Genomic DNA, 21,045 nt, shown 5'->3' with positions numbered 1-21,045 from the left:
GATCAAAAAGTTGTGCGCCAAGCTCCATTGTTTAAAAATTGAGAGGATGGCAATTATGCATTCAATTTCTCATACTATGGGATGGTACGACGTAGCCCGCAGAGCCGTGCGACCAGCGCCGGGGCTAGGAAGCTGGCGACTACGAGATCACGCGACGGATGCTTCACTGGGCAGTCACGACCATTGGCGACGTCTGGCAGACAGATAGGTCGAGCAACGTGCTCACTATCTTTTCTCCGCACCCTCTTTCTCTGTTACCACGATGTCGAGTGCAGATGGCCCACCCAACCCATAGGTCGTACTCACTTCCAAGCTCACTAACGTGGCTCGAGCCCATCCCCAGCCGCTGGCTTGTACTCGTCACTGTGGCGGCAGTCCCTCCTATGTAATAGTACACGCATACATAATTTCTGGGAACACGGTAGACCCCGAAAGTGCAGATTTTTTGTGCGTAAAAAATCGCGCGATATATACAGAGTGCTGGCAAAATCCGACCAGTTTTTTCATGAATCCGAATTCTCAACTCAACCCTGTGTGCCGCCGAGGTGCAGATCCTGTGATTTTAGGTGCGAATATTTGTCAAATTCTGAATGTCATGCGGATTTTCCATACTTTTGGGGTTCCCCGTGAAACCAAAACCTCCTAGGCTGGATACTAAAGTTTGCTTTCTTTAATCACACTCACAACCACTGCTTTTTTAGAAACCTGCAGATGTTCGCCAAGCATACCATCTTGATAAAATAGGTACCCACTGAGTGAAAGAAGGGTACGGAACGCCAGTGCGTGAGTCAGCGATTATATACATGAAATCCATCGCAAGTGTCATTCAAAAATCAGCTAAATAATAAACATTCCGTAGCACAAGCACTGGCTTTTTTCTCCAGAAGCTGCGAATAACGGGCAAAAGTCTATGCACAGTCCAACGCTATTGAGGACAATCGATCCTCAAGTGTTTGCACTGTGGGAACTTAACAGATCGCGATAAAATATATAGTAAACTAACTAATAGTTGTATCGACTTAGTGCAGAATAAAAGAATATGTTAACTAGAGCCCTGGGTCGAGAGGTGTCGAGACCAGGAGTTTATATACACATACAGTGTGAGTAGTAATATGCACGCATAGAGAAAAGGAAGCACGAGTCTATAGAAATATCGTGTACTTACTAGAGAATTCTAGTATATTCTATTGACTTTAATCGAGTTAGTAAGTCGTAAGAGAGCAGGTCGTACGATATATGCGCAGTATGCACAGTAAGACGCGCAGTCCCCATAGAATGACTCGTCTGGAATAGTGAGGGTATAAAAGGGGGCTTGTTCAAGTCAAGTATCTTCACCCCTTCTCTCATACTACTTACTATCACTCTCTTTTATCGTGTATCTACAATTGTTATAACGTTAGTATATGTACATCCTATTCATTCATTTCTACAGAGTCAGTACATGAGTCAATAAACGAGTCAATAGTGTTGAAGAATCAGTATCACGGTCTATAGTATATAATCCTTACGAATGTATTTACTGATGTTTGGATGTATATTCACTATAAAAGTTTTGTTATCGGCTCTCGAGTACCTCAGTTCACTATTCTACAGTCGAACTGAGATTACTATCGTTTAGATTCTATATCATTTAAAAAATGGCAGAGTCACAGTACGAGTCATGAGTCAAGTCAGAGAGTATCTTATCATCGTACGATACTGCGTTCAATAAATGCCATTTACATCGAGAGCTAGACGGGGAAACAACAGGAACTGGCGGTTGTACTACCTACAGCGGTCATAGCGATGTGCATATGTACTCCCTGATTTGGTTCTTGTCACACAGCACTGGGGTATTCGTCCATATTAATAGTTAAACTGTAATTATAATTTAGCTTGTACTATGTAGCGAAGGTGATTCAATATACGCTGCTCAGCTCAAGCTTGCTAAAGCCATAGGTTCTCAACTGATCACAACTACTACGTTGGAGATAAAAACGATCACAGTCTTAGGTGGCTCGGAGGGTTTCTCCGCTTTTACCGTATACGGAACCCACACATCGCGCGTAGGAGTTTACCATGTCAAGGAAAAGGTTAATTGCGGCTTATGCCATGCAAATGTTAATGATATCGATATATTGCCAAGACATACAGGACAAGCCCATTCAGTCACATTCGATTAATCAGTCGACCCTGATTACCACTTTTCCAAAGTGTGCCCCTCTCTCAAGATATTCGAATGCTTTATCGGCCTCTTCCCACGCGAACACCCTCGAGTCCAGCAGAGGTTTAAGCTTGTGCTGCGTCATGAATGAATCGAGTCTTTGCGCGACATCTTTACCTCCAGGCGTAACACCATTAAGCTAACCATGTTGGTAATTACCTAGCGTATTTTGGGGCGAAGAGCAGTGACTTACCTTTCCTCCGCTCGACATTAGACCTAACGTGAGGTCACGGTATGCAGTGGTCGGAGCCTCTTCTGTAGATCCACCGATTAGATGTACTACTCCTTTTGCCTTGAGAGACCTGATTGCTTCCATGAGTGTCCCCTGCCCACCTAGTAGAACAAGTCAATATCTCTGATCAAGACTCAGTTAAATTTACTTACTAGTTTCAAGCACTTGATCGACCCCTTGTCCATCAGTCACTTTCTTTACCTCTTCCGCCCAGTTCGGAGTCTCTCGATAGTTGATCACATGGCTGACTCCAAGTTCTTTGTACTTTTGTGCCTTTTCTTGAGAAGAAGTGGTGGCAATAACGCGCGCACCAGCAGCTTTAGCAAATTGAGCACCAAGCACCGAGACACCACCGCTTCCGAGGACAAGCACTGTCGAATCCGGAGTAAGCTCTCCGCTGTCGAATAGCGCATTGAACGCTGTAATTCCAGCGCATGCAGTCGAAGCTCCCTCTTCGTACGATAAGTGATCGGGGATCGGAAGTATAAACTTAGCTGGAAATATGCTAGGACCAAATATATGAGCAATAGGGTGCACTTCAACAACAATTAACCGACCGATATTGTGATAAACATCCCTGCACTCTAGATCCTAGTATGGTGGGTAAATACTCTGCCTACGAAGCTGCCTTAGAATTGAAGACAGGATAAAACCAATCAACTAGCCTTGAGCGGTCCACTAATCCATCCTTCGGAAAAAAGTGAATGGACGCGATCTCCAATGGTCCATCCAGTCACGTCTTCGCCAATTGCAACAATATCGCCAGCTCCATCCGAGGTAGGAATGAGCCCTTTGCCATCCGAGCCCGTTGTAAATCCTGGTAGAGGATAAGTTCCGCGGCAGATTTTTACGTCCTATTTTGCCACGAGTTAATATACGACCTCATAGTAGACAACTTGAATTATTACCCTGTAAAAGAATGAGTTCATATCTCAGCATGCATGTTAATTCGTACTCACCGACTATTTAACGTAACAGCACGGATCTTGACCAGAACTTCTCCTTTTCCGGGCGCATGAACTTGAACATCCCTGAGTTCAAGGCTATGATAGCCGTCCCATGAGGATGGTTCTCCGGGAGGATACCTCCAAGCGTTTGCAACAGTTGGAATTGAGAATGCCATTCTGATCGAGCGTACAAGAAAGAATATCAGATTGGGGAAAGTCTGGCTATGAACCTGTGGCCTTAAATATCCTACCTACGCCGTCGACTCTGTTCAAAATACATAATGGAACTCAAGGCTACAAAACTCTATGTCATTCTGATATCGCGGGAGTTTGGTCGCGTTACGATGGAGCGGGTGACCCAAGCCTGTGATTGCGGGAGACAATTACATCTGAAAATGTACGCGACCAGACTTGATGTACAACAACCGGGACCTATAACGTAATCCGACTTATCGCATATTCTTACCTTCGTTAGATGCTACAGAGCGGTAGAAGCCGGGAGAGTGGATTCACGAAAAAACGAACGTCTTGACGTGCATATAACCTCTGACCGAGTGACCTACCTACTCCCATCCCATAAAGCCCTCGTAAAATATCAGCAATACCTGCTGAAATCAAAAAGCATTTTGGGCCTATCGTTCACAAAGAGCAGCATGCGCGGTCTCCCAAGACACAAAATCACTCTGGGCTTTTTGGGCTCATGTAACCCCAGGAGGACATCACAGAGGTTTGAGATTTGAAATTCGCGGGAGTTTGGTCACGTTCCCCGCGAGTGTGTTCAAGGTTCTGGGTTACGCGACACGAGTGAGTAAATCGCTCCCTCGTAACACATTTGATCGAATAGAACCCTCGACCTGAGTCAATCGATTGAGCTCATGCGCGGTTCACTTGCGCGGATAGTATCAAGTGACAGTGAATGAACTTGACACCGAGTATCCAAGCGCGCGCATGATCGCTGCTTGGTAGCGTACTTGCTATGACTACCTAGCGCGTCGCCCATCTGATAGCGTACGAGCCTTGCACTGACAGACTTTTGAGAGAAAAAAATCCTGGACAGGACAGTCGCCCTTCCAAAGTTGCTAAAACGTTCGTTTGTACACAGGTTTTTCTGAACCCGTGATCGAGGAGTCGCTATTGAACATGACAATGACCACACTTCCTAAACTTAATATTGAAGCCGTATGATAAACCGCGCATTACAGTATAAGGAGTAAGCATGGTGATCCCGATACGGCCACAGGACGTGCCTATATATCATGTGAGTCACTCGTTCGTTTGCTACCGTATTTCAGACGCCTACAACCATTGACGGTATGCCCCCCTGCTATATTCATCCCTATACCTGAGCCCTTGACTTCATGCGTCCAGCCCGAGGATCTCTTCAGAATGAGAAATTAGCGAAGAGTACCGCCCATTACAGCGTAGTAATTTTTCTAAAACTTTTGGTACACTCGTAAAGAGGGCCTTTTCGGCATGATATAGTACCTAAAGGCAACTATTCCATTATGCATTGGTCAGCATGAATCAGGCGAAAAGAGGTTTGACCCCCTCGAGTAGGCTTAAAAGTCCGTGTTTATTAGACGTTTATTTTGGCCTAAATCCTTACACTGGAAGCTCTCTCATTTTCGCTATGCCGACCTACCATGGTAGTGACCGTATCCATCCGACTCGACTCGTTACCCATGTCCGATCAGCCCGACCGACGACAGGAGATACAACAAAATCAAACATACCACGCTAGATACACAGTCTCCCCAAATGGAACCTATCACCTTTCAAGATCCCAAAACTCAACACTCTTATCAAAGAAGCACAAAACAAACGTGAATTGAATAAATAACCTACTTTAATACAACAACAAGTTACTAATTCAAGAAACCATTGAACAACAGTCGTACATGAATAAACGAATAAAGACAATTAGCCAATGGGATAGAGTAGCCGCGAGATGAATCTGGACCCAATGATAAAACCAGGCTGCGAAGCAAGAATGCAAAAAAAGTGCGAGACGATAAATAATAGCTTGAATCTAGAGAGAGTAGGGCATCATTGAGATCGAGAGCAAGTCGTTGGGATTCCAAGTACGAAACCGGTTTGGCGCAGAAATGACGTCACTAGACCGTATGAGCATGTCTTCCCTCGCCTCCATCCGATCCAAACAATCCATAGGTGATAAACCGCAAGAAGCTCTTTTTCGTCTGCGTAGGTCTGTGCAAGTCATCAGTCCCGAGCTCAACAGAAAGGAAAGAAAGAGCACTCACACGTCGCTCATCCCTCGCTCCCGCATCGACTTTTCCTCGCGCCTACGCTCCCGTTCTTTGCGATCGCGCTCTTCCCACACTTGCTCGGCCTCGCGAATGGACTTGGACACTCTGTACCCGCCGCCTCTTATAACGCTCGCCGGGCGCTTGGACGAGCACCGGACCAGGCCCTGGGACGACCCGCCGCCCGACTTGGGGCGCGATATGCGCGCGTGGTCCGTTTCGAGGGACTCGCGGATCGGAGCTGGGCCGGGGGGTGATGCGAGGTGCAGTTGGGCGAGTCCACGCAGGGATTGGGTGGACGGAAAGCCTCTCAGCGACGCTCGTGTGCGTAGACTCGAGTTGCTGGGGTATCCGCGGAGAGAGGAGGGTGTGAATGTTGACGAGGTGGTTGGGAGAGGGGGTAATGTAGGTTCTGTCGGGTGATGTTCGATAGACGGTTGTGGGCGGGGTTTAACTTCGTCCGACGAGTAGCAATTGCTGGTTTTTCGGACGGCCGTGCTTGGTCTTCCTATGACTTCGTTTGCGAAACCGGTGCGCGAGGGAACGGGCGGCGGCGGGATCGTGCCGCGAAGCAAATCCTCGTCCCATGAGATCTGGTCAATGAGCACGAATCGCAATGGCGGACCACGAGTGGAGATCTTGCTCTTGCCCTTTCGTGAGCCCTTCTTGTCCTTTGCTTTCGGCTCCTTGGGCGGTTTGACCGGAGCAGTCAAAGACAGGCCGACGAATCTTTCCAACAACAGGTCGGTCTCGTTTCCGTACACTTCCAGTTCAACAGGCGGAGGAACAGCATGAGGATTGACACCGGCCCAAGCACACAAACGCTCATAGTGTTCCTGTTCAGCACGGGTGGGGATGTAGTATGGGGAGCTGGGATCGGGGGGCGTGCAGTCATGCTCTTGAATGAAATCGACATCTGCGCACGATGCGTTACCTGGAATGGCGTATACCGTCCGGAGGTTGGGTAAGTGCAGTCCAGTCTCGGGTGAAACTAGGAATCTATCAACGACAGTTCCACCCAGAAACAAAAACCAACTCACTGTATAAGCCGTGAACGTACAAGGCCTCGACGCGCTCCAACAGGGTGGCTACGAACGGAATAGAATTGGCAACCTGGACGAGCTCAAAGTCGAGCGTAGCAAAGATATAGTACATCGTGACTGCGAATCTGCCTTGAAACTTGAGAATCTCGGGAGCGACGAGTTCCCAGCCTTGGTCCAACATGCCAAGCGCCCGATCGATGACGCTCCTCGCTACGTCCTCTGGTGCTCTCCATGCAGCATGGTCTCTGTCCCCTGGTGCACGGGTCAAGCGTGGTTTGGCATCGACATAGAGAAATGTGGAGAATCCGGCATAGTGCGATGCAACAGGGTACAAGTCCAGGCCCGCTCCCAAGTACAATAGCACAGCGTGAGGTGAAGAGGGCAGCAGAGGCGCAGGCTGGGGTCTGTCCCCGCTCGAGAATGGGTGGAAATAGTCTGGTGTTGGAGTCGGCATCCTAGCGACTGAGCTCCATGATGGTCGTCGTGGTCGAGACAGAGCCCGACTCCGCTTTGTCATCATCCCCTTCTTCAGCCCCACCCCCTCGCCCCCTCTCGCTTCCTTATATATACCACCCATCGGGAGCTGACCGTCATGGGAAAATATACTGTTCCGACGAGTCAAATTTAACCACTCCGTCTTCTTTGTGTGCATTCCAACATGATGTGAATTACCCAACATCTCCTAGACTACGCGAATACATGTCACTCAAGCCAACGAACATATTCAAATGTCTCGCTCCTCGAATCCAGCCCACAGAGGTAATTTGGCGCGTTCTCGGTTTATAATAGATATTTATACTCGACACGGAATGTCCCGCTGTCCAATCAAAATGCAACGATGGCGGGCACTTATGGTTTAATCAACGCTCGGACGGGTCAGTGCTTCCCGGGTTAAAGGGCGTGAACAAATGGACTCAATCCACCGTCTCTTGATAATACACTTTTCTCCCCTAGCGTGCCACACTAACGTTAGCCTTTGGGCGCAGATCCTATTGATCAGCCGTAGATCACATCAAAAATACAACTGCTTTGTTCATATGCCCTGTTAGATCGCTCCCACCCGTTCTATTCGCGGGTCCTATAGAATTAATGATATTGGAAGAAACACATACCGCCGGTACTGTCGACCCACTGGGTCCCAGGATAAACATCGGAACGTCCTTGATTTCACTCTTGCAATTAACCCAAGACGTTCCAATTGGACTATGCTCAAATGAAGAAATAACATCTTTTAACAGTGTTCCCGTTGCGCGCGGCATGACAAACAGGTACCGACGCCCACGCATTCTGGAAACGCGAATTTATGCAAAACGTGCATATAGGCACACATCCACGTCTCGCTTATTTCGACAATCGAATTGATGCTGTGCGGCGGATCCAAATGATGTCGGTTGGCTTGTGAATTTCTTTTTATCTATCGTGGTCCAAGATCGTATTTCTTTTCCTATGCCGGGTGGCATCTTCATAAATCACCCGTTCTGTGCATATAAAGTCAAGCTATAGTTTCCACCTATACGCCAAGATCACGAGCGTGGACTACAACATATACAACGCCACCCAAATATATAATGAACATCATTCCCCAACTCTTCCCGCGCCCCAAAAGTATATCCAAGCCCAAACAGGAACCGGGCGTCCTCAATCTTACATATTCAGTACTGTACAATCAATTATTTCCCCCGCACGCATGGAATTGGAACCTTCCCGCCGGTGCTGCGCTCTCCGGAGGGCGGGGAAGGGAGTCGAGAACACACGATCGTGATTATCAATACCGGTTGTCCTCATGATAACTTACTACCCCTGATTCGTGGCACGCTCTCACTCAGTCGGTCCCGATAATACATCCACAAAGATTCATGTATCTTGAGTTCCGAGAATGTCGAGTTGTCAGATGAGATTGATGAACCTAGGTGTACCTGAGAATGTTACCTTTGAGTATATCTATATCAAGCGACTCGATTCATTATTCCCTTCCCGCCGCAAGTCAATATCCAGGAACGCAATCGTGCCTTGATTCGTGGCACTCGAGAAGGATATATCGATACCGGTGAATTAGGGAACTCTCAGACCGGGGTGCTGATGAAGGGTGCATACATTCGGTTCGGTTCTCGCTCACCATGTGGAGAACAAAGGTAGCCATGTTACCCATGCGGACTTTTTCCAGTTTTTACCGAAACGTGCCTCGTCTGTGCGTGGGTTCTTGCCAGTAGGACCAACTCGAGGGTCGACTGCCAGAGAACCCAATCCTTCACCTGGGTGTATACTTTAGCCAAAGATTGACGTGATAATAAGGCTCCCACCGGCGTCGCTTGCATTCATAGATCCCAGCCCTTCACTTCATAGAGATACGCATTCAATGAGTCAGGAACGATGAATTCACAGGGACGTGAATAAACGACCAAATGTAAACTTTCAACCCTACCAGCCTCATTCCAAGAGTTAACCCAGAATCTTACAGCATTGTACATACAACTATGCTCAAGCTTCAAACTTTGATAATTTTTTTCAGGGACGCATACTTTCAATTCAGCGCCGCTCGAGAACTAGTTTAGCTAAGCCCTTTATTATAATATCCACTTATCCTTCAAACCGGAGGGACGAGGGGCACTTCTGGTTCGATGTGTACTTGAAAGCACCGGTAACGTCTCGCAACCTTCGTCCTTTCGCCGAGGGAGATGCCGCTACTACAGTGTGTTACCATACATTATCCACTAAATTGATCATATCAATGAGAGATATAGAGTGATTAAATCCGGCCCCCCAAGCTGCAGTGACAGATAGCGATACGAATAGCTATACTAAGATCAAGTTGAAATGCTTCGTTGGGACACCTGTTGTTTCGAGTCCGTGGGCGTCAGACTGAGGCACGTATCAGAGTGTATCAAGGTATAATGAGAACAGTTCTAGTTCGATTCAACTGCAAAAAACAGTCGTCGTGAGATACACTACCCTGCCTGGTTTCATTTGAATGGTATTCATCTCACGATATCTTCTCAACTGTCATTCAATGATATAAAGTAGACCAAAGTCGGGCTCACATCTGTACACTAGTTCAATAGAATCGCACCTATATATTACCAAGTGTACAAGTAATAATACAATTTCTTGGGGACATTGTTGAATTCATCGGTCCAGCCACCTAAAACGATAGTGGCCAGGGGCTTTCAGGTGGTTCGAGTACCAGTGAATCTATGGAGGCAGCGCTTCAGCCGGGAGCATCCGCCAGGGCGCGTTGATCTTCTCCAATTGGGGTCGCACTAAACACAGGAGTTTCATTTGGCTGTTATCATGTAGTGGCATAATTTCAACTTACTGAATTTGCATCCCGCGTCCCACATAACACGAACATAGTTTTGGACCGCATCGTCGTAGATACCATTGCTGAAATTATCTGGATGTACGCCCACTACGGATTGCATATCGAGCACCAACGGTTCCATGTGATTTACGACGTTCACACAGAACAGATCCAATCTCCTCCCGGGGAGTGAATCAATGTGCGAAGCCCGAGTTTCAAGCCTAGCGTTCGGCCACATAACGCTCAGGTACCTTGAAGAGAGATGAGTCAAGTCAGGTCAATCATAAACTTTACTCACCAGTATATCCGAGCGGCATCGTTACCGGCTAGGTCGCTGAATTTATGGAGCCCACTCTCGAGTGTACGCATCTCTCGCCGTTTGAGATTGGCGATATATGTCATATCAACTTCTTCAGGTAGTGGCATCATATTTACTTCGACGGCGAGGTGCTTTAGTTTAGGTAGGAACAAAGCAAACTCTTGTAATTCTTGCACTTTTATATGCTGTGCTGTCCAACGTAGAACTTCGAGATTAGGCCAGGTTCTGGTCAACTTGAATAAGACATCTGGTCCCACTAGTCGTGCGTGCATCACTTCGAGTCGAGTCAAGCTTAGTTGGGCGATAAGACCGAATGCGGTGTCAGTGAATTGACACATGTGTGGCATCCCAATACCTTCTTGTGAATCGCAGTCAAACTCAAGCAAAAGCTGGGATATATAGGGGCTCCGATCGCACAATTTTGGGATCATCTCGCGTAACGCCCATTCGTTTTGTTGACGACGAGGATATGGGTTGAACTTTAGCTCCACAGTAGTCAATTTACTGACAAGAGGTGGTAAGTCCCAGAGGAAGTCAGCTCCATGCTGAATGAGGTTATTTAGAACTAGCGCCTTGAGCGCTGGGAAAGCCGTAGGAGAGAGAGTTCCTTTTCTCAAATCGTCGATATCTTGTCGGGTAGACTTTGGTGGGTAATATATTTCTACTCGCTCCAGATTGGGTAGTCGACCAAGAGCATCCAGAGACTGAGGCAGGAGGAATGAAAGGCTCCCTATCAGAGTAGTCAGTGAGCTAGCTCTTGAAAGAAAGTTTTGCATGGGGTAAGGATATTGTATAAAGAATCTGTCATATTCGTTCTCGATTTTTTCGGAGCAGGGATAGGAGAAAAATCCAAGCGTGGTCAAATTTGGGCATTGTTTAACAATGGCCTGTATGACGGTAGATTCGCGATCATTTGAGACGATAGGCATTTCACCCGAGTGATAGGTAGCCCGAAGGTCTCGCAAGGAGGAGGACCCAAAGACCTTGACCCAAAATAAATAGTTCATCGCTTGTGGTTCCTTTGGACTGAGCGCAAGTTTAGTTAGGTTTGGCAGTAGTACCCTTTGCTGGGCGTACGACAGTAGCGCCGAGAGGGTGCCCATATGAAAACGGGTAGATTCCTCTTCAATTATTTCAAGTTTGCGAACAAAAGGTGCGTAAATTTGCCAACGGTCAAGATACTCCCGTTTTGGAGGACCCGAAAAGTCCTGGAAGAACTTAAGGGTAGTGGGTGGGAGCTATCGTATTCGCGAGACTCACAATTGTAGTTATTTTATAATTCCCGAATGGAAATTTTTCCTCATCGACTACTACAGTGCGTATCAATTTTATCAATTGAAGAACGCCTTTAACTTTCTCCCATGCGATTGGAATGGCTATATGGAATAGATCTTGACAGGTTATTGCAAGGTGAATAATGTCCTTGTTACTTCCATGGCGACAAATCATTTGGACGATTTCCGTTACCTGAAGTGCTGAATGCATGAGTGTGGATATTCCGTCAATCCGGTGAGTTGTGGTTATGAACCCTCAGCAGTGGTAGACTGCAGGGCCTAATCGTGACACGTGATTACCTTGAAGAGTTATCGATGACTAATATATGAGCGTCAATGGTCAGCCACTTGTGCTTGGTGGCCGCCGATTTACAGTAAATGCTTTCAGAGATTTCGTAAGAGCTATCAGTTTATTACAAGACTGCTTACTAAGCATCATAAAGATCCTCAGTACCGTATATGTATATTTAAGTTTTGAGAGGGCTTGGGGATCACATTAATCAGCCAATTGTACACTGTGGCACCATACAAACTGTTACACATTTTAAAGCTGCCAAATTTGTTGGTGAAAGCCTCAGCTGGCTATATTGAACTAATGCAATAGCTATACCAATATCAGCAGTTCTACACAAAACAGCTTACAGAGTCTAACTTACCTTGAGAGTTCATGACAGCTTGGTTATGCAAAGTAATGCTCTTAGGGTGAGTTATAACTTACTACCATATACCCCAAAGGTATAGACAATCCAACCTCAGCAATCTGAGCCCCTGGGCACAGATTACTGGCAAAATGCAGCCCTTGTACTAATCTGGACCCTGCTCTCACTATTTTTGCAGGTGCAAGGTCCAACCCCTGACATCCAACCCCCTCAGTCCAACCCTTGCAAAGTCCAATGCCTGAGTGTGGATGTCTTTCACCAAGGTGTGGTTTCTTCTAAAAGAGTAATAATGAGTCTATTTAATCCATAAATATTATAATTACACTGTCTAATGGATAGATGCACAAATTCAACCCCTAGGTGTCATGACCTTCATTGGCATGACATGAATTTTCATTATTTTCTACCTTTTTTCTGAGATAGTTTCCTTTTTTGGTATATATTTATGACTCATCAAGATCATGTGACATATTTGATATATGATGTGATATTGCAGAATGACTTGTTATTTAGTACTGTTGTTTTTGATGTGGCTTCACTTGTGTATATAAACTAGGTCAAGTTGCTGCTAGAACAGCAAGACTTGTGTTAAGAGTTGTGTAAGTACAGGAGTAAGAAAGAATTACTATATACAAAATGTATATGGGAATAACTAAGAACTAGTATTAAGAATCAGAATATATGCACAGAATATATGCACAATATAGGCTAGGTTATCAGGAATAACAACTCCTAACAAATAGTCTAGCAACTATGAAGTGCAGGTGGTTGGTTATGTATAGTACCTTAGACTAATGTTACTTAAGCCTAAGTGACTAAGGGTATGTATACTTAAGATCTCTAGGATAGTACCTTAGGTAAGAGGGTTACCTGACTGTCATAAACAGAGGAAAATAGAACTAGCCGGAATTGAACCAGCTTGACCACTAAGCCATAGAGCCCTATTATTCCTCTGCTGACAACCCATGATTACACCTGCTACCCCCCAAATTTGGGCTTGGCCCAGCATGCAACCACTTGTACTGGTCATGTGACTGTGTCCAGGACAATCACTAAGGTGAATGTGCAGATAAGCTGTTAAAGTGTTCTAACCTCCTAACATATACCATTAGAATCGCACGATTTTTCTGTTATTTTTAGTATTTTTTACGGACTCAATATCTTTTGTTTTTCGATCACGTGATCTCGGCGCTTATTTATGCCGAGATGCCGTGCCGAGATGCCGTGCCAAGGGCGCTTAGGAGAAATCCACGCTTCTGCGCAGTCCGCAGCACGCTTCTCTTTTCACATGTAGGCTTCTATTCACACACGCACAGACCACATGTAGTTAGTAGTTTTGTCTATATATACAGCAGGAAAATCGCTTGGAGACACCAAGTCAATTTTACCTTGTCTCTTACTCATTAGAGAAGGTAGCCAGCCAGCTAAGTAGCCGGCCCCTAAGTAGTTCCCAGACGCTCACCACCCCTTTACTCACCACACCTCCCAGGCCTAAGGCCCCCTTGCAGTAGTATAGAAGTAGTAGACCGCCCTAAGCGGTATTAGTTTAGCCTAGATAGTTAGTTACATCAGCAGTGTCTGTAGTAGTACGGCCATAAGCGCCCGCCCACTAGCGTGTACCCAACCTTACAGTTGGCGTACGACATTGTAAAATCAACTTGCTGTAGGCTTTGATCAACAAGGAGAAGGTCCCCTGTACTAGCACAAGGGAAATCACGTGATCGGGGCCACTTTGCGGGATATAATAATCAAAAATCCCCCACCCCCACGTAGTACCAAATTGCTATAAGGCAGACGGATCCTAATCCCCCGCATACCACGTGTTTTGCCGGAACACAGCAGATAGCAACCCTAGACAGCTGATTTACCCGCTTGCTAAAAACCCGCTCATATCACGATCGCCAGATCTGTTGATTTGTTGTAGGGATAGTCCAACGCTAGGTATCTGACGCAAGGGTTTAGCGTTCACACTCTGCACAAAAACCGCCCATAAGTCCTGATATAGGCACCCTTCCCCACGCCGTTTTTTCACAATTCCATCCACACGCTCTGGCGCCCCACACCCCTACTCCCATCCCTCTAGTCGTACCAGCCGTTGCTCAGTTCCATCCCATTCCCAACCACCCACTCGCAGCCCATCTCCCACTGCGCAAGACTTGTCAGAAATGGAACCAGAGCCAACCATTAGCGCTCTCCTCAAGGCTGTCACAGCCCTCACAGCCACCGTTGGGTCCTTACAGGACCAAATCCGCTCCCAAGGCCAGCAGCTCAGCAAGCTCAAAGCCATATGCAAAGAGACCGCGGACCTTCTTGGTGACAAGGACCAAGGGGGAACTACCCAAACCCAAGCACAGCCTGGCCCATCGACTGGGCCTATCACCCCTCCTTCTCATACAGGAGGACAAGCCAACACTCCAAGAACGGCTAGGCCTGGGTTCAGGGACCCGTTCCGCCCCACCAGAGGCACCACTGGGTACGACTCCAAGGAAGAACAGCCAAGAAGGATCAAGGAAGAACCTTGCGGAGCGCTTAGGGATTTGAGGACCCTCACTCCCTTCAGTTTGGGCTCGGACACCAAACGTCCCAAAATGGAGCTACCGGATCCATTCAAAGGGGAGATTCGAGGGCAAAAGGCGGTTCAATGGCTAGACCGCATGCTGTTATGGGGGGCCCTTCATAGGGACCAATTTGAAGAGGACGAGCAGTTAATTGTCTGGATCCTCTACCACATGGAGGATAAAGCCGCTGATTGGGCACTCCCTATTATTGGGAATATCCTCAAGGGTGAAACCAATGCCCCCACAACCATCCCTGCCATAACAACCAAGTTCAAGGAAGCCTTTGCGGATCCTGACGCTAAAAGGGCAGCCGCAAGGAAGATAGCCGCGCTGACTCAGACAACCACCACGTCTGAGTACGTCACCGAGTTCCGTAACCTCATTGCGGAATTGGACTGGAACAAAGAGGCTTATATTGCCCAGTTCACGCGCGGCCTTCATTGGAAGGTCAAGGAACTCTTGTCCACCAAGGACAACATCCCAGACGAGTTAGAGGCTATATTTGCCGCCTCCATTAAAATAGACAATACTCGTCGGGAAAACAAGGAGAACCGGCCCAAGAAGGTCCCAGCTAAAACCCCAGTCACTGCGACCACCTCCACCACCACCACAAGGGTCCGTCTATCAGAAGACCCAAACTACGTCACCCCGGAGGAACGGGACCGTCGTCGCGCGTCTGGCCTGTGCGTCAAGTGCGGTCAAAAGGGGCATGGAATCAAACAATGTCCCAATGGCTGGAAGGCAACGACCAAGGAGGTGGCCAAAATAGCAGAGGACGAGTTGGGAAAAGAATAGGGCCAAGGAAAACTGCCAAACCCTTGAGCCCAAAAATAGACGCTTCTGATGTATCTCGTGTTGAATTTGTATCTGTTGCCTTAGATTCGAATAAAAAACCACTTCTCCATATCGATTTACACTTAAACAACTACCCGGCAGAACCCCTAAAAACCCTCATAGACTCCGGAGCAACCTCCAACTTTATATCCCCCTCCGTTGTAGAAAACCTAAAAATCCCAAAAACCCAACTCGAAAATCCACAAGTTGTGAGAATGTTAGACGGTACCATTTCACAGACTGGTCGCATTTGGCACCAAGTTCACCTTGCGGTCTCAGCCAATGGCCACTCCCACTCCATTCCTTTTCTTGTTTGCCCCATTGGCAAAACCCTGGCTATATTAGGCATGACTTGGTTGACAGCAGAAGCTCCCCTTATTGACTGGCAACAGGGCCTGGTCACATTTCCGGAGCAAGCCCGAATTGCCTCTGAAGAAGAAGCCGACCCAGACCCCATGGCAGACCTCCCCTCACAATACCATGAGTTTGCCCGAGTGTTCGGAGAAGAAGAGTTTAAGGTCTTACCCCCACACAGGGAATACGATATTGCAATAGACCTTGTCCCTGATGCCAAACTCTCCCCTGGTCCCATCTATGGCATGACAGACGCAGAATCTAAGGCCCTTAAACAACATATTGAAGAAGAATTGGCCACAGGAAAGATCCAACCCAGTACTTCCTCCGCAGGCGCCCCAGTTATGTTTGTCAAAAAGGCAGATGGCTCTCTCAGATTGGTAGTCGACTATAGGAAGTTGAATGATGTCACGCATAAAAACGTCTACCCACTCCCCAGACAAGATGACCTCATGGCCAAATTAAGGCATGCCAAGATGTTCACCAAACTGGATCTACGCTGGGGATATAACAATGTCCGGATTAAGGAAGGAGACGAATGGAAGACGGCTTTCAGAACAAAGTACGGGTTATTCGAATACCTGGTGATGCCCTTTGGCCTTACCAATGCTCCAGCCGCCTTCCAACACTTCATGAATGACTTGTTTAGGGACCTCATCGACGTCACTGTGGTCATCTACTTGGATGATATCTTGATCTTCTCAGAAAACCCCAAGGACCACCCAAACCATGTCAGGGAAGTTCTATTGCAGTTGATGAAAAACCAGTTGTTCTGCAAACTCTCCAAGTGCCACTTCCACGTCACAACAGTGGACTACCTTGGTATTGTCATCTCCCCAGCTGGGTTCTCGATGGACCAAAAGAAAATTGAGGCGGTTACGTCGTGGCCCCAACCCAGAACGGTCAAGCAGGTCCAGGCCTTTTTAGGATTTGTCAATTACCTCAGACGCTTCATTCCCAACTTCAGCTCTGTTGCGCGCCCCCTGCACAACCTTACCAAAAAGGAGTCACCGTGGTCATGGGACGTATTGGAAGAACAGGCTTTCCAGGAATTAAAGGCATTAGTCACCAAAGCACCAGTTCTGATCCACTCAAACCCCAACTTGCCTTACTATCTGGAAACTGTCGTACACCACTGTAAGGTGGGTACTCGCTAGTGGTGGGCGCTTAAGGCCGTAACTAATACAGACAGTGCTTATCTAATCCAACTATCTAAGGCTAACTACTACCGCGTAAGGCGGCTTACTACTAACTACTGACGACGATGGGGCCTTAGGCCTGGAGGTGTGGTAGGTGAAGGGGTGGTAAGCGTAAGAGAACTACTGGGGGCCTGCTACTTAGCTGGCTGACTAATCCTCCTCAATGGATATGAGACGAGGTAAAATCGACTTGGGGTCTCCAAGCGATTTTCCTGCTGTATATATAGACAATTCTACTAACTACATGTGGTCTGTGCGTGTGTGAAAAGAAGCCTACATGTGAAAAGAGAAGCGTGCTGCGGGCTGCGCAGAAGCGTGGATTTCTTCTAAGCGCCCTTGGCACGGCATCTCGGCGCGGCATCTCGGCATAATAAGCGCCGAGATCACGTGATCGAAAAAGTGAAGATACAGAGTTCGTAAAAAATAGTAAAAATATCAGAAAAATCAGGCGATTCTAGTGGTATAATTTGGGGGATTGTAACAGAAACGGACGCATCAGGGGTAGCAATGGGGGCTATACTCAGCCAACGAGGTCCGGATAATTGGTTACACCCAGTAGCATATATGTCTAAATCCTTTTCCGGGGCTGAAGCTAATTATGATACCCACAATAAGGAGCTCCTAGCAATCATCAAGGCCCTGGAGGAATGGCGCATTTTCCTAGAAGCAACAGACAAGCCAATCCAGGTTTTCACGGATCACAGGAACCTGGAATACTGGATGCAGGCACGGACTTTTAACCGCAGACACGCACGATGGCGCATCTTCCTGAGCAACTTTAACTTTGAGATCCACTACCGCCCCGGAAAGCAGTCAGGAAAGCCAGACGCCCTATCCAGACGATTGGACTATGTTGATTCCCCCCAGGAGCCGGAAGTCATGTTACCAGCAGAGGTCTTTGCCAACACATCAGAAATGGAACTCGAGATTGTCACAGAAATCCGAGATAAGCTGAAAGATGACCCATCCCTAGAACCTATTATCCAATTCCTGACAGAAGATGCGGACAATGCACCTCCATCTATCAGGAAAGCCTATTGGGACTATGATTGGGAAGAAGACCTCCTATGGTACCGCGGAAAACTGGTGGTCCCAGACTCAGAGCTCATCAAGGAACGATTGCTTAAGGAATTCCACAATTCCCCCCTGGCAGGACACCCCGGGCAACAAAGAACCTTAGAGCTCCTGAACCGTAACTACTGGTGGCCAGGAATGAAATCATCTGCTAAGGAATGGGTAGAATGCTGTCCTACCTGCCAAGCTAATCGCCGCGCACACGCTCCTGTGATCTCCCTGAAGCCCTTAGAAGTTCCCCCGTTTCCCTTCCACACAATATCCTACGACTTCATCACAGGGTTCCCCAAGTCTAATGGATACAATGCAATCCTAGTGGTAATTGACTCCTTCTCTAAGTTTGGTCACTTCATCCCAACCACAAAAAGGGTCACAGCCAAGGGACTAGCAGACCTGTTCATCACCCATGTCTGGAAGTTACACGGACTACTGGTCAAAACAGTCTCAGACCACGGAACAACGTTCACAGGGAAATTCCTAAGAGCACTGTACCAACGCCTTGGAATCAACCCGGCCTTCTCCTCAGCCTACCACCCAGAGTCGGACGGACAGACAGAGAGGGTGAACCAATTCATCGAGTTCTACCTCAGATCCTACGTTGCAGCAGACCATTCAGACTGGGCTACCTGGTTACTGTTAGCAGAATATGCGTACAACAACGCTAGACACTCGGCTACTGGGAAAACCCCCTTTGAACTTGTCTATGGAAGGAATCCCATCATGAGCCCATCCAACGTACCAGCAAATGTCCCAGAAGCCAACCACGTAGCTGACACCCTAGCTCAAGAATGGAAGGAGGCGGAATCCGCTCTGAGGCTAACAAAGGAAAGGATGGCAGGGATCAAGGGAATAACACCGGAATACGCAATTGGCAAAAAAGTATGGCTGGATGGAAAAAACGTGGAGCTCAGAACCAACTCCACCAAATTGGACCCTAAGAGACTAGGCCCATTTGAAGTCCTAGAGCAAATATCCAGCCACGCGTACCGCCTGAAACTTCCGGAAACCTTGAAAATCCACAACGTATTCTACGTAGGGCTGCTATCCAGAGTTCATGAGTCGCCCAGTCAACCCTTCCCGGAACGACCCCCTCCAGAAACAATTGAAGGGGAAGAAGAATATGAGGTGGAGCAGATCATTGACTCCAAAAGGCAACGAGGGAAATGGTTCTACTTGATCAAGTGGAAAGGCTATGGACCAGAAGATAACTTGTGGGAACCGGAAGAACTCCTGGAACACAGCCAAGAGGAAATTCAACGCTTCAACAAGTCACGACTGAAAAAGGCTCGTGACTCCGCCAAGAGCCTTTAAGGGGGGGGCAATGTTCTAACCTCCTAACATATACCATTAGAATCGCACGATTTTTCTGTTATTTTTAGTATTTTTTACGGACTCAATATCTTTTGTTTTTCGATCACGTGATCTCGGCGCTTATTTATGCCGAGATGCCGTGCCGAGATGCCGTGCCAAGGGCGCTTAGGAGAAATCCACGCTTCTGCGCAGTCCGCAGCACGCTTCTCTTTTCACATGTAGGCTTCTATTCACACACGCACAGACCACATGTAGTTAGTAGTTTTGTCTATATATACAGCAGGAAAATCGCTTGGAGACACCAAGTCAATTTTACCTTGTCTCTTACTCATTAGAGAAGGTAGCCAGCCAGCTAAGTAGCCGGCCCCTAAGTAGTTCCCAGACACTCACCACCCCTTTACTCACCACACCTCCCAGGCCTAAGGCCCCCTTGCAGTAGTATAGAAGTAGTAGACCGCCCTAAGCGGTATTAGTTTAGCCTAGATAGTTAGTTACATCAGCAGTGTCTGTAGTAGTACGGCCATAAGCGCCCGCCCACTAGCGTGTACCCAACCTTACAGTTGGCGTACGACATAAAGGCTTGTGTGTATATGTCAATATATAAGAGTAAAAGTAGGATGCATTAGAAGCATCTTCACAGGATCTTTTTATACACTGAGAAGGTGCACAAACAAGTATATACAAGATTGATATCAAGAGGGGGTACAGGAGGTAAAGGTGGCAACTTGTTGTAAACACAATCAAACAGACCAGCACAAGTGGTTGTGTTGTACACCACTGTAATGTGGGTACTTGCTAGTGGGTTGGGCGCTTAAGGCCATACTACTACAGACAGTGCTTATCTAACTATGTATCTAAGGCTATGCTACCAATGCTTATGGTGTCCTACTACTATCTACTGACAACAATGGGGCCAGAGGCCTGGGAGGTGTGGAAAGTGTAATAAAGGGGTAAGTTGCTTCTGACTATGGGGGCCAGCTACTTAGCTGGCTGGGGTGCCTCCTCAATGGGTATGAGACAAGGTAAAATTGACTTGGTGTCTCCAAGCAATTTTCCTGCTGTATATATAGACAAAGGGGCACTAACTACATGGTCTGTGCATGTGAGAAAAGAAGTACATAATGAAAATAAGAAGAGTGCTGCGGTGTTGTACACCACTGTAAGGTGGGTACACGCTAGTGAAGGCAGGCGCTTAAGGCCGTACTACTACAAGCACTTGTATGTATCTAACTTATCTAAGGCTATACTATTAGCGCTTAAGGCACTCTACTGCTATCTACTGCTGACAAAGGGGCCAGAGGCCTGGGAGGTGTGGTAGGTAAAGGTAGGGGGGTAACGTCAGTTAGACTTCTGGGGCCGGCTACTTAGCTGGCTGGAACCTCCTCAATGAGTATGAGACAAGGTAAAATCAACTTGGGGTCTCCAAGCAATTTTCCTGCTGTATATATAGACAATACTACTAACTACATGTGGTCT

At 47.2% G+C, this 21,045-nt stretch overlaps 6 protein-coding genes across 6 annotated transcripts; 3 read left to right on the top strand and 3 right to left on the bottom strand.

Moving 5' to 3' along the window:
- Positions 1 to 2,162: 2,162 nt before the first annotated feature.
- On the bottom strand, positions 2,163 to 3,558 carry RhiXN_07607 (Zinc-binding dehydrogenase; the record flags this gene model as incomplete). The annotated part of the gene is made up of 6 exons (XM_043327423.1): positions 2,163 to 2,342; positions 2,397 to 2,536; positions 2,588 to 2,940; positions 2,993 to 3,051; positions 3,314 to 3,344; positions 3,395 to 3,558. The coding sequence occupies 6 exons, from the start codon at positions 3,556 to 3,558 to the stop codon at positions 2,163 to 2,165; spliced, it is 927 nt and encodes a 308-aa protein (XP_043182808.1).
- A 1,938-nt stretch (positions 3,559 to 5,496) lies between these two features.
- Positions 5,497 to 7,143, bottom strand: RhiXN_07606 (uncharacterized protein; the record flags this gene model as incomplete). The annotated part of the gene is made up of 3 exons (XM_043327422.1): positions 5,497 to 5,590; positions 5,644 to 6,637; positions 6,687 to 7,143. The coding sequence occupies 3 exons, from the start codon at positions 7,141 to 7,143 to the stop codon at positions 5,497 to 5,499; spliced, it is 1,545 nt and encodes a 514-aa protein (XP_043182807.1).
- A 2,735-nt stretch (positions 7,144 to 9,878) lies between these two features.
- On the bottom strand, positions 9,879 to 11,791 carry RhiXN_07605 (uncharacterized protein; the record flags this gene model as incomplete). The annotated part of the gene is made up of 5 exons (XM_043327421.1): positions 9,879 to 9,946; positions 10,003 to 10,238; positions 10,286 to 11,332; positions 11,384 to 11,514; positions 11,567 to 11,791. 5 exons carry the CDS (start codon positions 11,789 to 11,791, stop codon positions 9,879 to 9,881), a joined length of 1,707 nt encoding a protein of 568 aa, XP_043182806.1.
- A 2,613-nt stretch (positions 11,792 to 14,404) lies between these two features.
- RhiXN_07604 (Retrotransposon-derived protein PEG10) lies at positions 14,405 to 15,592 on the top strand (the record flags this gene model as incomplete). The annotated part of the gene is made up of 1 exon (XM_043327420.1): positions 14,405 to 15,592. One exon carries the CDS (start codon positions 14,405 to 14,407, stop codon positions 15,590 to 15,592), a length of 1,188 nt encoding a protein of 395 aa, XP_043182805.1.
- Positions 15,593 to 15,846: 254 nt separating this feature from the next.
- Positions 15,847 to 17,201, top strand: RhiXN_07603 (Reverse transcriptase (RNA-dependent DNA polymerase); the record flags this gene model as incomplete). The annotated part of the gene is made up of 2 exons (XM_043327419.1): positions 15,847 to 17,127; positions 17,178 to 17,201. The coding sequence occupies 2 exons, from the start codon at positions 15,847 to 15,849 to the stop codon at positions 17,199 to 17,201; spliced, it is 1,305 nt and encodes a 434-aa protein (XP_043182804.1).
- Positions 17,202 to 17,748: 547 nt separating this feature from the next.
- RhiXN_07602 (Retrotransposable element Tf2 protein) lies at positions 17,749 to 19,569 on the top strand (the record flags this gene model as incomplete). Its single annotated transcript, XM_043327418.1, has 1 exon — positions 17,749 to 19,569. The coding sequence occupies one exon, from the start codon at positions 17,749 to 17,751 to the stop codon at positions 19,567 to 19,569; it is 1,821 nt and encodes a 606-aa protein (XP_043182803.1).
- Between the last annotated feature and the right edge of the window lie 1,476 nt (positions 19,570 to 21,045).

Source organism: Rhizoctonia solani, chromosome 9 (assembly GCF_016906535.1).
Source record: "Rhizoctonia solani chromosome 9, complete sequence".
Lineage (NCBI taxonomy): Eukaryota > Fungi > Basidiomycota > Agaricomycetes > Cantharellales > Ceratobasidiaceae > Rhizoctonia > Rhizoctonia solani.
This window is presented reverse-complemented; position numbering and strand designations above follow the sequence as displayed.